The sequence below is a fragment of the Oncorhynchus tshawytscha genome, linkage group LG05, assembly GCF_018296145.1.
Source record: "Oncorhynchus tshawytscha isolate Ot180627B linkage group LG05, Otsh_v2.0, whole genome shotgun sequence".
In the NCBI taxonomy this organism is placed as follows: domain Eukaryota; kingdom Metazoa; phylum Chordata; class Actinopteri; order Salmoniformes; family Salmonidae; genus Oncorhynchus; species Oncorhynchus tshawytscha.
The window spans coordinates 18,856,127-18,873,264 of record NC_056433.1 but is presented as its reverse complement, the minus strand read 5'-3'; the positions used below and the strand labels follow the sequence as shown (position 1 = coordinate 18,873,264).

The 17,138-nt window shown below is 45.3% G+C and overlaps 1 protein-coding gene across 3 annotated transcripts in view; it reads right to left on the bottom strand.

Annotated features, from left to right (window-relative positions):
* Nucleotides 1-1,393: 1,393 nt before the first annotated feature.
* LOC112250060 (tyrosine-protein kinase Fyn) overlaps nucleotides 1,394-17,138 on the bottom strand; it is a 75,791-nt gene continuing 60,046 nt past the window's right edge. For 2 of the 3 annotated variants that reach the window (XM_042321610.1, XM_042321609.1), the window contains 9 exons: nucleotides 15,919-16,017; nucleotides 14,765-14,868; nucleotides 13,851-14,000; nucleotides 9,382-9,546; nucleotides 7,101-7,280; nucleotides 6,481-6,557; nucleotides 5,459-5,612; nucleotides 5,081-5,212; nucleotides 1,394-3,168 (listed from right to left, as the gene is read on the bottom strand). In XM_042321610.1, coding sequence (XP_042177544.1) covers nucleotides 2,960-3,168; nucleotides 5,081-5,212; nucleotides 5,459-5,612; nucleotides 6,481-6,557; nucleotides 7,101-7,280; nucleotides 9,382-9,546; nucleotides 13,851-14,000; nucleotides 14,765-14,868; nucleotides 15,919-16,017 — 1,270 coding nt within the window. In that variant the 3' untranslated portion in view covers nucleotides 1,394-2,959. Of the gene's footprint in view, nucleotides 3,169-5,080; nucleotides 5,213-5,458; nucleotides 5,613-6,480; nucleotides 6,558-7,100; nucleotides 7,281-8,855; nucleotides 9,012-9,381; nucleotides 9,547-13,850; nucleotides 14,001-14,764; nucleotides 14,869-15,918; nucleotides 16,018-17,138 lie in introns of all 3 variants that reach the window. The other variant, XM_042321611.1, reaches the window with a different exon arrangement.

Genomic DNA, 17,138 nt, shown 5'->3' with positions numbered 1-17,138 from the left:
CCCCTGTATCTACCTGGCACTGGTGCCTCAACCCGCTGCAGGCCTGCCCTGAGGTCATGTACCAGTCATTTAGTACCTCCTCAGGTGACCAGCTGGCTGCTGGCCCTCTCCTTATCATACAGCTATGGGTCTGGAGAGACCTGCTGGCCCTCTCCTTATCATACAGCTATGGGTCTGGAGAGACTAGCTGGCTGCTGGTCTACAGATGGGTCTGGAGAGACTGGCTGCTGGCCCTCTCCTTATCATACAGCTATGGGTCTGGAGAGACCTGCTGGCTGCTGGCCCTCTCCTTATCATACAGCTATGGGTCTGGACTTGCTGGCTGGCCCTCTCCTTATCATACAGCTGGGTCTGGAGAGACCTGCTGGCCCTCTCCTTATCATACAGCTATGGGTCTGGAGAGACCTGCTGGCCCTCTCCTTATCATACAGCTATGGGGGCTGAGAGAGACTACAGCTGGCTGCTGGCCCTCTCCTTATCATACAGCTATGGGTCTGGAGAGACTAGCTGGCTGCTGGCCCTCTCCTTATCATACAGCTATGGGTCTGGAGAGACCTGCTGGCTACAGCTGGCCCTGCTGGCTGCTGGCCCTGCTCCTTATCATACAGCTATGGGTCTGGAGAGACCTGCTGGCTGCTGGCCCTCTCCTTATCATACAGCTATGGGTCTGGAGAGACTTGCTGGCTGCTGGCCCTCTCCTTATCATACAGCTATGGGTCTGGAGAGACCTGCTGGCCCTCTCCTTATCATACATGGGTCTGGAGAGACCTGCTGGCTGGGTCTGGAGAGACTGGCTGCTGGCCCTCTCCTTATCATACAGCTATGGGTCTGGAGAGACCTGCTGCTGCTGGCCCTCTCCTTATCATACAGCTATGGGGCTGAGAGAGACTATGGGTCTGGCTGCTGGCCCTCTCCTTATCATACAGCTATGGGTCTGGAGAGACCTGCTGGCCCTCTCCTTATCATGGGGCTACAGCTATGGGTCTGGAGAGACCTGCTGGCTGCTGGCCCTCTCCTTATCATACAGCTATGGGTCTGGAGAGACCTGCTGGCTGCTGGCCCTCTCCTTATCATACAGCTATTGGGGCTGGAGAACCACAGCTGTCAAAGGTCCAGTCTGTCTGTTCCTATGCTAGCATGAGAGAGTGAGACAAAAAGAGAGCGAGTGAGAGAGATGGAGAGAAGCCCTGTTTATACCTGAATGCATGTTAACGGCAGTTATAAACAGGGCTAGAGAGTCTTCTTCAAAACTCTTCCTTTTCACCCTGTAGCAACACCAGGTGGTCATGAAGGCAGAGATGGACAGGCCTAGTGGATTACAATGTCCAGACACACACAACAGACACAACGTATAGAAGCAGCAATTCCATAAAAATAAAATAAGTGTCTTGGAAAGAGTGTAAAATGTTTATTGTTCTTTTTGAATTTCAAATGCCAAACCACTGAATTAACAAAACAGAAATGTAAAAAAATGGAAAATGGAAGAAATAAACTCTGAGGATTACTGACATTTTTAAAACCATTAAGTTGTAAAACTGTAAAACAACGATGGGGTTCAATCTTAAACAGATCCCGATTATCACTTTAACCGTCTTAAGATAAGAACAAATACTACATTGAGACAAAACAAGGTCAAGCTTTACAGCTGGACGTTTCACCAGTGTCTTTCAACATTCCCCTTGAAGATACAGTACAACCCATTCCTCAAAGATCTAGCAATTAAGGTTCAATAAAACATACTCTGAAACAAAAGACACAAGACTTAAAATATCCATGTCAGTTTAAACATAAAGGTAAAGTAATCCAAAGGAAGTGGTCCAGAAATGAGCTGAGAACGGATCCTACTGGCGGTGCTGTACTGCATACAGACAGACCTATAGGGTGGGACATGAGGTGGATGGGGGACATGTCACTGTTCACAGAGGGAGGAAGAGACATTACCCACTAAGACTTCCCAGTACATGGCTACACATCATGGAGGAAACATGGTCCATGAGATGGATGCCTTGGAATGGCTGTTAAAATGGAACTCTGCATACAAGTTCAAATATGACCATTAAATGTCGACATACATCTTTCTCTTCTTAAATAAACGGTATGCCCTTCCAGTACACACTAAATAATACCTGGAAAGATAGATTTTCCCCCGTTATTTACTTTTCTTAAAATCTGGTAAGCGAGAAGAGATATGTTCAAAAGTATAATTCTTACACGTTTGGCTGCAATTACAAAATGTAACATACATTATTTGTAAAATAACTTTGTTACAGCATTAGCCCAACATCTATTATTATGAGGAGGACAAAGCTATCTCACATTGATGAATCATATCAAACTTACTTCATAAGAAGCATTGCTAGAAAAACGGACTACTTTGTCATGCTAGCCTAGTCGGTAAAACAGATGACTTTGCAAAGAAAGGAATGTCCTGTAGAATCTGGATTGGAAGAGAATCTGGATTGGAAGAGAATCTGGATTGGAAGAGACCAGATAACTTGAGATATTGGTCTCATGGTGCACTTTTGAAATGGTCATAATTTCTTTATTCTCATCGTCATCATCATTATTGTGCTGGAGAAATATGTCAAACAAACAAACCAACAAAATAAAGCCCAAAAGTTAAGCAAACAAGCTGTTCATATTTACATTGAATACAGGCATTTCATTGCATCATCACAAACCCAACCACACCCAAATCTCCCTCCCTTCCCCTCTCCCTCCCTCCTTCATAACCCATACACGCCCAACCTATTTAACCCAGCCCCAGCTAGATCAAACCCCACTTTCCCTCACACAAAACCTCTGGTATCCAGCCTGTTGAGTTACAGGGTCAGCCACAGAGAGTGAGGAGAGTTGAGACAAGATGCTCTGTTAAGTTGAGGAAGATGTACAGGTCCCTGGTCCCTGGTGGGGCTCCAGAGAGCTACGGTTCAGTCCAGTCCTGTTCCCAGCCCAGCGTTTAGAGGTTGTCCCCTGGCTGGTACTGCGGCTCCGTGGCCGTGAAGTAGTCCTCCAGGAAGGCCTGCAGGTACTCGAAGGTGGGCCTCTCCTCGGCGTCCTTCTTCCAACACTGCACCATGAGCTCGTGGAGGGAGATGGGGCAGTCCTGGGGACAGGGCATCCTGTAGCCTCGCTCCACCTGCTCTAGCACCTCCCGGTTGTTCATCCCTACACACACGCGCGCCGGACAAACACAGACACACAGACACACACACAGACACACACAGGAAAAGAGATAGAGATCAGTTAACTACAGCAGAGGTTTATAAAGTAACTGATAAGACAGTTCAATGAAATACATCAGTTTTGACCTCTAATGAATGACCTTAATGACAGAGACATTGAGCTATAAACCTCAGAGATGCTGACCTTAAGGCAATATCTGGACCTGGAAAAGCATTTATGTAACACAGGGGTTACAAGTTTTACAACCTGGGGATGTTTGAATGGCCTACTATCCACTTTTGACTAGCTAAGAGATGTAGCCTCTGCATCAACAAGAAGAGTCCAGAGAAAGGGCCTCGAAAGCTGCTACGATATCTGTTAGGATGATGCTATTATTCCCTCAGCTCCAGCTTGGCCTCCATAGCGTGCAAGCCCTCCACTCGTGCCCATTCTCCCTCCCTCCCTCCCTCGCTCCCTCCCTCCCACACCAGCTCAGTGAAGTGGCCCATCTAGACAAACATGTGTTCCTCCCTCGCGCTGATCTCAGTCAACTCCTTGCCCCTGACCAGTCCTCTCACATGGGCTAGCAGCGGCCCAGAGGCAGACCCTGGATTAACAGTTATAAATCTCTGATTCTGGCAGGAAAACAAAGTTACTCAGCCGTGGTTAGACCTCTTCTTTTCTTTAGCATAAACAGCAGGAGCTAGGTTGTTATATATATATATTTTTTTCTTAACCAGGCAAGTCAGTTAAGAACAAATTCTTATTTTCAATGACAGCCTAGGAACAGTGGGTTAACTGCCTGTTCAGGGGCAGAATGACAGATTTGTACCTTGTCAGTTTGGGGGTTTGAACTTGCAACCTTCCGGTTAATAGTCCAACGCTCTAACCACTAGGCTACCCTGCCGCTGTTGTTGTGCTTTATAATTGCACCATAGTCCTCTACCTATTCTTAATACAAGTGAGGCTTATACATAATAGTAACTTAATCAAAACAAACACAACACACATCGTCTTGAGCTCTGTCAGGATGTGAACATTATATCACATGGGCTAGCAGCAGCCCAGAGGCAGACCCTGGATTAACAGTTATACATCTCTGATTCTGTCAGGATGTGAACATTATATCACATGGGTTAAGCCCAAAAACGGCACCCTCTACCCTACATAGTGACCAGAGCCCTATGGTGCCATTGGGTTGCTACCCTACATAGTGACCAGAGCCCTATGGTGCCATTGGGTTGCTACCCTACATAGTGACCAGAGCCCTATGGTCCCATTGGGTTGCTACCCTACATAGTGACCAGAGCCCTATGGTGCCATTGGGTTGCTACCCTACATAGTGACCAGAGCCCTATGGTGCCATTGGAGATGGAACCATTAGGTTGCTACCCTACATAGTGACCAGAGCCCTATGGTGCCATTGGGATTCTACCCTACATAGTGACCAGAGCCCTATGGTGCCATTGGGTTACTACCCTACATAGTGACCAGAGCCCTATGGTGCCATTGGGTGGTGCTACCCTACATAGTGACCAGAGCCCTATGGTGCCATTGGGTTGCTACCCTACATAGTGACCAGAGCCCTATGGTGCCATTGGGTTGCTACCCCATAGTGACATAGTGACCAGAGCCCTATGGTGCCATTGGGTTGCTACCCTACATGGTGACCAGAGCCCTATGGTGCCATTGGAGACGGAACCATTGGGTTGCTACCCTACATGGTGACCAGAGCCCTATGGTGCCATTGGAGACGGAACCATTGGGTTGCTACCCTACATGGTGACCAGAGCCCTATGGTGCCATTGGAGACGGAACCATTGGGTTGCTACCCTACATGGTGACCAGAGCCTTATGGTGCCATTGGAGACAGAACCATTGATTCTCTGGTCATCTGTCCCTTGATCCTCCTCACCTGGGTAGGGTACCCGTCCCTTGGTGACCAGCTCAGTGAGCAGGATGCCGAACGACCACACATCTGACTTGATGGTGAACTTCCCAAACAGCGCAGCCTCCGGTGCTGTCCACTTAATAGGGAATTTAGCACCTGGGAGACAACAGAGGGGGATGTGTAGATGACAGAATGTAACTTAGCTACATATGGCTACAGGTATCCATTCTCTCCAGAGATGGGAGTGTCTCTCAGTGTCTCTGTAGTACAGTGGTATAGCCAGACAGTGAGCCATTGACATCCTGTCAAGGTGTGATGATGCACACAGTATTGTGTTGGAAGAACTCTCTTCATGAACTAAGGCAATCATTAGTGTGTGTGTGTGTGTGTGTGTGTCCTCACCTTGCCGTGCTGTGTACTCATTGTCCTCAATCAGCCTGGCCAATCCGAAGTCGGCGATCTTACACACCAGGTTGTCCCCGACCAGGATGTTAGCCGAGCGCAGATCTCTGTGAATGTAGTTCATCCTCTCGATGTACGCCATGCCTGCTGCCACCTGGAACAAACAGACAGACAGACAGACAGACAGACAGACAGACAGACAGACAGACAGACAGACAGACAGACAGACAGACAGACAGACAGACAGACAGACAGACAGACAGACAGACAGACAGACAGACAGACAGACAGACAGACAGACAGACAGACAGACAGACAGACAGACAGACAGACAGACAAAATAAAATCACTGAGTTAAACGTAGTTCCAGAAAGAATACAACACACGGTGACACACCCCTGTAGTTCCAGAAAGAATACAACACACGGTGACACACCCCTGTAGTTCCAGAAAGAATACAACACACGGTGACACACCCCTGTAGTTCCAGAAAGAATACAACACACGGTGACACACCCCTGTAGTTCCAGAAAGAATACAACACACGGTGACACACCCCTGTAGTTCCAGAAAGAATACAACACACGGTGACACACCCCTGTAGTTCCAGAAAGAATACAACACACGGTGACACACCCCTGTAGTTCCAGAAAGAATACAACACACGGTGACACACCCCTGTAGTTCCAGAAAGAATACAACACACGGTGACACACCCCTGTAGTTCCAGAAAGAATACAACACACGGTGACACACCCCTGTAGTTCCAGAAAGAATACAACACACGGTGACACACCCCTGTAGTTCCAGAAAGAATACAACACACGGTGACACACCCCTGTAGTTCCAGAAAGAATACAACACACGGTGACACACCCCTGTAGTTCCAGAAAGAATACAACACACGGTGACATACCCCTGTCCTGAAGTTTCAGTGCTGCTGAGTTGTCTTGTTTGTGGTCACACAGAGTTCAGTTATATAAACACAGAGCTGAGTGAGTGACATCTTTATCGGGGCTTACTTGGGCTGCCATGTCAACCAGATTGGGCAGCTTCAGTCCTCGTCCCTCCCCATCCTTCAAGAAATCCAGGAGGCTTCCTAAACAACAGGAGAACATGTTCTGTTGTCAGAACATGCATTTGAAATAGAAGATCTTTATTGAAACAAGTCTTCTGAACGTCAGTTAACAGTCTGACCTACATGTGGGATTCCTTCCCAGCTTGTCAAAGAAACAATGTTTTCAGCCCATTTATTTCTATACTTAATTGAGGGATCTGAAGCTCTTTCTTGTGGTGCTCGTAAATGTCAGCTTGTTGGCCAACTGTGCCATAGTTAACTATAGGCTTCAATTATTGTTGCACTGAAAAAACACACAGGGCTTGCAACAAGGCAGATGGTTACATAGTCTATCTAGCTAGGCCTACAGCGTGTCACTGAAGGTGCTGGCTCACCACAGTGTCAATGTTGGATTATTCTTTAAAGAAATATTGAGTTCTAGGGTCCGTTTTCTCCATAGCATCGTTGCAGAGTACGTGGACAAAGGTATTGCATTGTGTGTGTTTCAACATGAACTGTGTGTGGGTGTGTGTGTGTCTGTCTATGTGTGCATGCGTCCATTCATGGGTGTGTGATTGACAATACCTTTGCCCATGTACTCAGTGACGATGTAGATGGGTTCCTCAGACACCACAGCGTAGAGCTGCACCAGCTTGTCATGCCGGAGCTTCTTCATGATCTGAGCTTCTTCCAGGAAGGACTCAGGAGACATGGTGCCCGGCTTCAGAGTCTTCACCGCCACCTTAGTGGTGCCGTTCCACGTTCCTGTTACCCACCAATAACAAAGTAGAAGTACAGCCGTCACATCTCACAACTTCTGGGGCCAGTTTCCTAGACAGTTTAATCCTAGTCTTGGACTAGATTATTTCGGTGGAGATTATCCATTGAGCATGCTTCTTAGTCCAGGACTAGGCTCAATCTGGATCTGGAAAACTGTTCATTGATGTATACAGTACATCATGTCACAAAGCAAGACTTGAGACCATTTTGTTGTGAATTCAATAAGTAATACTGTGTACAATATAGTATGTACATATCTAAAAACTCAATAAACAGACAAGTCTTGCTTTGAAATACAACAACGCAGCACACAACTCAGAAATGGACATTGACATCTGCTTGCCTTTAATTCACACGCACAAAGGTTGTCCTGAGGGACAAATCAATGTGTATGACATTTATAGTGACCCTTCATTTCTAATGGCTTTCAAAAGCCATGAGAGAGATCTGGCAAGGTTTTAAATCCCACAATATACCAACACGGGAAAGGATCATCCGTTGTAGGATAATTAACAAAAGCAATAGCCCTGTAAGTAAGGCCCTCTCTGCTGTCGTGCAAGTTACTGTACTGTAGCACAGTGTGAGCATGCCACTGTTCTCTACAATAGTGTACCTACAGCTTCAGGCCTTTGTGTCAGTAAATACACTGTGAAACATTGAACCATTGAATCAGGGTCTTCTTCTTACGAGGTAATTTAGCTTGTTCTGTGTCTGCGTCCCAAATAGCATCCTATTCCTGTACTACTTTTGCCCAGTGCCCAAAGGTAGGGCACTATATAAGGAATAGGATGCCATTTGGGATGCGGGCTGTCACAGTAAATAATGTCAAAATATTAACTGTGACCTAAAGGCAAGACAGACCTCGAGTCAGTGTGTGACATTTGGGATCCACATGCTTTTCTACTGCGGTGAGTTTGGGGATTTTAATTTAAGAATTTGAATAAATCCTGGAGAGCGGTGTTGATAAGTGACACAGCTATGACTGCTGGGTCAGTCTTTTTGGGACCTGGTACTGTGCAGTGACTGTGCTGAGGTCACCCGCTGGGTTCTGAGGTAATGGGATCCCGGGTGTCACTGGCAGCAGGGTGTGGGGCTAAGCTATCAGCCGGGACTAGCCCCAACCAAAACCCCAAACCCATAAACAGAATGTCCAAACATTACAACAGGACACACCCCTGATCTAAAACTCTGGACTCAAAAGTAGTTCATTTAGCCAGTTCTACACAAGATACATTAAAATAATAGTAGGATTGTATGTTTAAAAAGTTACTTTTAGACAACTGATTTAAGCCTTTAAGCCCTCAAATGAAGCATGATAAAATAATATTTGCAAAAATGTAGGGTATCCTGAAAAAAAGAACGATAACTTACATTTTCATTAACCATTACAATACAAAACTGAACCACCTGCACAAAAGTTTCATTTTGTGATTTATAGACTGAAAATGTCCTCAGGTGATTCTATACTTAGAAAATAAATATATATAAGTTATCAAATTTTCCTCCCGGACACCCCTTACTAGAAATGAAAAGAAAATGATGGAACAATTTTGTTCTTACCACACCACACCTCAGCAAAACATCCCGCCCCCAGCTTTACTTCGAACTCAAGTGAGTCTCTGGCGATTTCCCAGGAATCGTGAGTCAGGCCCACAGTATCAGGGGTGTAGTTCACACACACACCGGTTAAATTAAAGCACAAACCATCCGCACTCTCTACAGGGGAGGGAACATGGAAGGCAAGGCACACAGAGTTAACTACCAGGGAGAGGAACATGCAAACAGACAGATGGAAGGCAGCCATATTGAATTGAGAGAGCAGAGTTTGTAGACATTGACAGTTTGTTGAAATCATTGTTCGTGTTTTACATGGATCACAAACTAAAAGTGTCCCTTAGGAGAGACCAAGTAATGATGATCTCATTTAACAGTAAAGACGTTTCTGACGTTCCCCTTTTCTCTAAGAGAGAGAGGTTGTGAGGAGACTGGATCTGTTCTCTGTCTGATGTCTCTGCTTTCTCAGTCAGTGTGGCCTCCTTTCATGTAGCCTGTGGTCAGACGTTTACGGAGGCGAGTCTGCCCGTACCCATCCAGACCTCCCCAAACTGCCCATTCCCCAGACGCTTGATGAGCTGCAGTGACTCCCGTGGGATCTCCCACACGTCTTTGGTTTTGACGGACAGGTCGGTGAGGCGGGGCATCCCTTTGTGGCAGGGCACTACCAAGCGACAACACAGCCCCGCTGCCCGCTCTGCAGACAGGCATGATGAGCGTGCACACACATACACACACGCATACCCACAACACACACACACGCACGCATACAGAGACACAGAGAGAGAGAGAGAGTGAGATAGGGAAGAGAGGGGGGTTGAAAGAAAGCAGTTAGCAAAGCACTTTGAAGAGAGAGAGAGAGAGAGAGAGAGAGAGAGAGTGAGAGAGAAGAGAGAGAAGAGAGAGAGAAGAGAGAAGAGAGAGAGAGAAGAGAGAGAGAAGAGAGAAGAGAGAGAGAGAAGAGAGAGAGAAAGAGAAGAGAGAGAAGAGAGAAGAGAGAGATAGAGATAGAGAGAGAGAGAGAGAGAGAGAGAGGGAAGAGAAAGGATAAAGAGAGTGAGGATTTGAGAGAGAGAGAGGATAGAGAGAGAGAGAGAGAGAGGATAAAGAGAAAGAGGGTAGAGAGAGAGAGAGAGAGAAAGGATAAAGAGAGTGAGGATTGAGAGAGAGAGATGATAGAGAGAGAGAGAGGATAAAGAGAGAGAGAGGATAAAGAGAAAGAGGATAGAGAGAGAGAGAGAGAAAAGATAAAGAGAGAGATGATAGAGAGAGAGAGCGAGAGAGAGAGAGGATAAAGAGAAAGAGGATAGAGAGAGAGAGAGAGGATAGAGAGAGAGAGAGAGAAAGGATAAAGAGAGTGAGAATTGAGAGAGAGAGATGATAGAGAGAAAGAGAGAGAGGATAGAGAGAGAGAGAGAGAAAGGATAGAGAGAGAGAGAGAGAGAGAGAGAGAGAGAGAGGATAAAGAGAAAGAGGATAGAGAGAGAGAGAGAGGATAGAGAGAGAGAGAGAGAAAGGATAGAGAGAGAGAGGATAGAGAGAGAGAGAGAGAGAGAGAGAGAGAGAGAGAGAGAGAGAAAGGATAGAGAGAGAAAGGATAGAGAGAGAGAGAGAGAGGATAGAGAGAGAGAGAGAGAAAGGATAGAGAGAGAGAGAGAGAGGATAAAGAGTGAGGATTGAGAGAGAGAGATGATAGAGAGAGAGAGAGAGAGAGAGAGAGAGAGAGAGAGAGAGAGAGAGAGAGAGAGGATAAAGAGAAAGAGGATAGAGAGAGAGAGAGAGAGAGAGAAAGGATAAAGAGAGTGAGGATTGAGAGAGAGAGATGATAGAGAGAGAGAGAGAGAGGATAGAGAGGATAGAGAGAAAGAGGATAGAGAGAGAGAGAGAGAAAGGATAAAGAGAGAGAGATGATAGAGAGAGAGAGCGAGAGAGAGAGGATAAAGAGAAAGAGGATAGAGAGAGAGAGAGAGAGAGAGAGAGAGAGAGAGAGGATAGAGAGAGATAGAAAGAAGTAGTAGCAGTCAGTTAAGGTGAACTCTTATAGCAGCACAGTTTCAGGTGCATCCAGCGGTAAGCCACACAGCAGCCAGTCAATCTGTCCCACTAAATGTCCCAGACAGTGTCTGTCCACAGGCCATAAAGTCAAGCCTCAATCTGTCTAACGCCCTCTTAGCTACTGTTCATCAAATCACACTGAGTGCTGTTCCATCCACCCTCCCTTTAAGTATCGTACAGTACCGCATTAGGATTCTGTCGCCTCTGTTGATGACACACAGAAAGTGACATTTTTACCAGCTTCCCTATATTCCTTTGAATGTAAGAAATTCAGTAAGGAATTCAGTAAGGAATTCAGCAAGAACTTCAGTAAGGAATTCAGCAAGGAATTCAGTAAGGAATTCAGTAAGGCATTCAGTAAGGAATTCAGTCAAGAATTGAAGGGTCAGTGTTGTTTAGGTTGCAGCCTGTTTTGTGTAGTGGTTGCTCTTAGTCAAAGCTAGAATGAAGTGATTAGCAAAGGTCAGATATGACTGCAACAGCCCGCTATAGATGGCCACATTTATGGTTCTACTCTGGTTAATGGCATGTGTGACTCCCAACACTTTATTATAATGAATGTAATTGCTTGGAGATAGCCAGCCTGTCAATCACTCCAAATGAATATTAAAACGTCCTAGTTGTAATGATGGTTAAACACATAGAGACCACATAGTTAATGCACAACACGGTGCACCACAACTAGGACATTTTAATGTTCATGCAAACTAGGGAGTAAAGGAGGGTACTGTAGTCTAGATTTGAGACAGGGACAGCAGAAGCCATTGTGGCTGGTAGCTGTATGTCTATTAGTGTGTGATGATGAAAACCCGTTATCTCATCCCTGACATGAACATTTGCGTTACTTCTTTCCGCAGAGAAAGTAGATGTGTTTGCCCGCCATCGATTGAAAGCGAGGCGTGTGGGTGGTGCTTCCGCCGCTGTCCCTCCACTTTGATTCCCCTGACATGCAAGGGCCCCCCCCGGAGATAAGGACCAGGCTGTTTGCTCAGGGTAGTAAAGGGGAGATAAAGGCTTGTGTCTCTCCAATGGGAGTGCTGTCTGACTGTGCTGCAGCCATTAAAGCCCATCGGGGCCTGCTGCTGTGACCCGGCATCAATACTGTACTTTATGTCTCAGTCTCACTATCATAAAACATGTCAATACAGCAAATGGGAGAGGCTGGCGTTGGACACACTGCATGCACACATTAGGTATCAAAACAGTTATTTGTCCTTGTTGGCTATTAAGATAAAGTGGTATTTCTGAGATAAGGATTTCATTTTATAAACTACACTCTTAGAATCTAAGGTGCTATCTAGAACCTAAAATGGTTATTCGGCTGTCCTCATAGGAGAACCCTTTTTGGTTCCAAGTAGAACTGTTTTTGGTTTCAGGTAGAAACCTTTTGGGTTCCATGTAGAACCCTCTGTGGAAAGGGTTCTTCATGGAACCCAAACAGGTTCTACCTGGAACCAAAAAAGGGTCTTCAAAGGGTTCAAAGCTTAATAACCATTTTAGGCACTAGATAGCACCTTAGATTCTAAGACTGTAGTTTGGCCTGGTGGTGTTTTGGCCTATGTGATTGCTGTTTGGCTGCCGTGGGAAAGATGCGTTGACAATATAGAAATTAAACCTCGATAAAAACCCAAGTGAGAGATCGTGAGAAAGCAAAAGGCAACAGAAGAAGCACAAGCCCTGGAAGAAAACAACAGTGGTCAAGGTCATTTGAAGAGGTGTGTTTGGACTTCACACTATATGCTCCCTGGGGTGGCAATAGAGGGCATGGAAAGACAAGGTTAATGCACTGTGACACAAACATACACACACAATCCATACGGTTCATTTCCAGTGGACTAAGAATCGATATGTCAATGTGATAACTGGAGCACATCACCATTCTCATGGAGAGAGATATACAAATACATAGAGGTAGAGAGATGCATAAAGAGAGAAAGGGAGAGAGTAAAGTGAGAGAGATTGGGTGAGGAAAAGACAGAGAGTGAGAGAGTGAAAGAGAGGGATAGGAAGACAGCAAAAGAGAGAGACAGAGAGGGAGAGACAGAGAGAGAGAGACAGAGAGAGAGAGAGAGAGAGAGAGAGAGAGAGAGAGAGACAGAGAGCAACAGAGAGAGAGAGAGAGAGAGAGAGAGAGAGAGAGAGCGAGAGAGAGAGAGAGAGAGAGAGAGACAGAGAGCGAGAGAGAGACAGAGAGAGAGAGAGAGAGAGAGAGAGAGTGAGAGAGAGAGAGAGAGAGAGAGAGAGCGAGAGAGAGAGATATGTCTGACACCAACACGTGCTCATGAATGCAGTATGTCATCATCAATGGAATGGCATTGAACAGTCCTCGGCGTCTGCTGAGAACATGGTCTGTACGACGGGGACTAACATGCCTATTAGAGTGAACCAATTGGCCTAGTAACTCACACTAAGACTACAGCGATTGAGTAGGCTACTTCACCCTTGCAGGGTCCCCTTTTCAAACAACAATAAGTGGCGCTAGTGTCACAAGTGTCTCAATAGTTGTAAAATAATTGATTTCAAAATGTGTCACTTCATCAATTCTTTAATCACTTATCTGTTGCATCCTCAACAGTTTTCTGAAAGTTTAGAAAGTGCTAAGCTGAGTATCATAGCTACGCCACTCATACATGTCTAATAAACATTCTAATAATGGTGTATGAATGGTATAACTGACTGTTTTGTTCAGCTCACTGTTACTGCAACTCTAACAGGTCATCATAGCTACGCCACTCATACATGTCTAATAAACATTCTAATAATGGTGTATGAATGGTATAACTGACTGCTTTGTTCAGCTCACTGTTACTGCAACTCCAGGCCTGCACTGAAACCGGTGATAAACTAGCCATTTTTGAGGCAATATGGCTATCGTATGCATTTCAGTCATATATGTCTAACGAATGGTGTATGAATGGTGTAACTTGGACCTGTTCTGACTCTTACCTGAGTAGTGCTGTACCAGCTGCTGTAGGGTCTCAAACTGAGCCCTGGTGGTGATGTAGTAACCGCCGCTGTCCAGCTTACGGATCTTATAATGCTTCACGTGGTCCCCCTTCACGTCATCCCAGTCTCGTATGGACAGGGAGAAGGCACCTGTAGGACACACAGATGGGGAGTAGAGTGTCACTGGGAAACAATCACTTACCTCATGCATTAGCACTGAGGGTCATGGGAAATGATTGATAGTATTAACAGATACAGAATGAGATTTTATAGAATAGTCAGCTGCTCAGTTGGATAAATGAACAGTATATCAAACATTCTGTTAGACAGCTGTCCTACCACACAGGCAGTGGTGTAAAGGACTGAAGTAAAATACTTTAAAGTAACTACTTCATTTGGGGTATCTGTATTTTACTTTACTATTTATATATTTTACAATTTTTACTTTTACTTCACTACATTCCTAAAGAAAATGATGTACTTTTTACTCCATATATTTTCCCTGACACCCAAAAGTACTTGTTACATTTTGAATGCTTAACAGGACAGGAAAATGGTTCAATTCACACACTTATCAAGAGAACATCCCTGGTCCTCCCTACTGCCTCTGATGCAGCGGACTCACTAAACACACATGCTTCATTTGTAAATTATGTCGGAGTGTGCCGTTGACTACCCCTATCCCTAAATACATTTAAAAAAACAAGAAAATTGTGCTATTTGGATTGCCTAACAGAAGTCATTTAAAATAATTTATACTTTTACTTGTAATACTTAAGTATACTTAAAACCAAATACTTTTAGACTTTTACTGGGTGACTTTCCTTTTTACTTGAGTCATTTTCTATTAAGGTATCTTTACTTTTACTCAAGTATGACAGTTGGGTACTTCACTTAGATGAGTTGGTGGTTACCTTTTGTAGTTTCGCTCTCTCTGATGAGATAGGTGCCACGGGGGTTACCAGTGAACAGCAGCTGCCTCTCTGCATCCTTCCGGCCTAGTTTCCCAAAGTACCAGCTATGAAGAGTGGATAACAACGAGTGAGGGAGGCACAATCATAAACCATCCATCTTGGTTTGGTATAGACTATGTGTGTAAAGGGTCTTTGAGTTTAAAAATGATCATCTGATACACAGTGATCAGAGACACGTTGATTGTGACACCAGTCACAGGGCCAGTTAAAACTCTCACTGCAACACTGCCAATAAATCCCCATGTGGCCGTGGTCTCTGAGACTAGAGGCTGAACACTGGCTAAATACATGTAGAGAGGGAGCATGACATGTCTCTTACAGTAATAAGTCAGTGTTGGTGGATTGAACCACCCCCATACAAACCCTGGCTGTCCATCATGCTATAGTGTACCTTGTGGTGCACCAATAGAATAATGACATCATTATTCACCAGAGTCTGATGGAGAGTGAGGTGGGGGAAGGGGCCTGTAGCACTGTCTGACACCAAGGTATATATATATATATATATATATATATACACACACACACACACACACACACACACACACACACACACACACACACACACACACACACACACACACACACACACACTCGGGAAAAACTCTCACACTGTCTCTGACATTTCAAATATCTGAAAACACAGCATTTAACAATTCACACAACTCTCCTCTCTTTTATAGTGTCTAATAAAAGTGTTTTTAATGAGCCGGTGAAAGTGCCAGCTCTGCAGAGACATACTGTACAAATCCCAGTATGTTTACATTTCTCCTCAGAGCCTTGTCTTGATTGTTAACTTCAGGCACTGAGATATAGAGAGCCTATCTGCGCTTGTCTAAACTTCTGACATCTTCCTCTCTCCCTGTTGTCTCAGATAGAAAACAGAGGAGAGAGAGCGAAAGAGAGTGAGAAGAGAGAGGGTTAGAGAGACAGAGAGTGTGTATGTGTGTGCGTGTGCACGTGTGTGTGAGTGTGTGTGTGTGAGTGACGTGACAGGAGAAGTGTCACTTTGTGACCTGGTGTCTGGTGTGCCATGTATTCAGCTCTGTCAGAAAGTGTCCCAATGAAACCCAGTATGACAGATTGCTCCTCACTCCTCAGCCTGGATGGAGTCCACTGGAGCCACGTAATTACTGGGGATGTAACCATTTCCACCGGTGGTGAGGGAACGAGCATCCCACCAGTCCCCTTCACTGAGAGAGAGAGAGAGAAGGGGGGCAGAGAAAGGGAGGGAGAGCGATAGATGGAGAGAGAGAGAGAGCAGAGGAAAAGCATCATTACATGATATTCCCTACAGTATTGATCAATACACATTTGCAATACTAGTCAGTCATGGTAGGGGTGAGGCTTAAAGGGTTTAACCCCTGCTAACCAAAGGAACCCACGTGGGATCAGATGGTTTCATGTACACTATGTATTAGGAGATTGGCTATAGAAATAACAAATGAACCACTGTGATCAATAATGCATTTGACGTGAATACATTGGGTAGTAGTACATGCCTTGTTCATATGGAATCCTATACTGTAGGGAGGCAGCATGTGTTGGCAGCACTGTCTGAATACAAGCAGGGGTTGAAAGGAGGGAGGGAGAGCTCTTAACGACCACAGCTTGCATGCCCATGCAGCCATTACCGCCTCTCTCCTGTCCTCTTTCTCTCCCTCTAACAACCGTCTCTCCATCACGCTCACTCTCCTGTCCTCCCAACACACTGGCCTCGTTTACATCCCTCTCTCCCTCGCACATTTCATTACATCTTTCTTTTTATATCTCCACTTCCTGACACACTTAACTGTTATCCCTGCTGTCTCTCAAACACAGTATAGTCCCTTCTTCTTTTCAGCACCAGACTGCATTACATTCTTAATCTCCCTGTATTCCTCTCAATGTATTCCACAGTACCCCACCACTCATTCATTTATCCTCTCCTCCCCAGCCTCCTCCCTGTTTTCCTCTTCCACCTGACTCCTCCTCAACACCATCAAAAACACACATGGAAAGCACAGGAGACATAGGTGATGCCTTAAGGAGTGGTCCATTATTTGCTAGCCCGCGCACACACACACACACACACACACACACACACACACACACACACACACACACACACACACACACACACACACACACACACACACACACACACAAACACTGGTCCCTCAAACATAGTCTCCCCCACACACAGAACCACCTACTACTACATCCCTAGTAGCAGTCTTTCATTTGTCCTGAATAAAAACATGACGGGTTTCATTTGTTCTGAGAGGACAATGGAGGTTACATCTGGAGGGCTAGTGTGTTCAAGCTAACACGC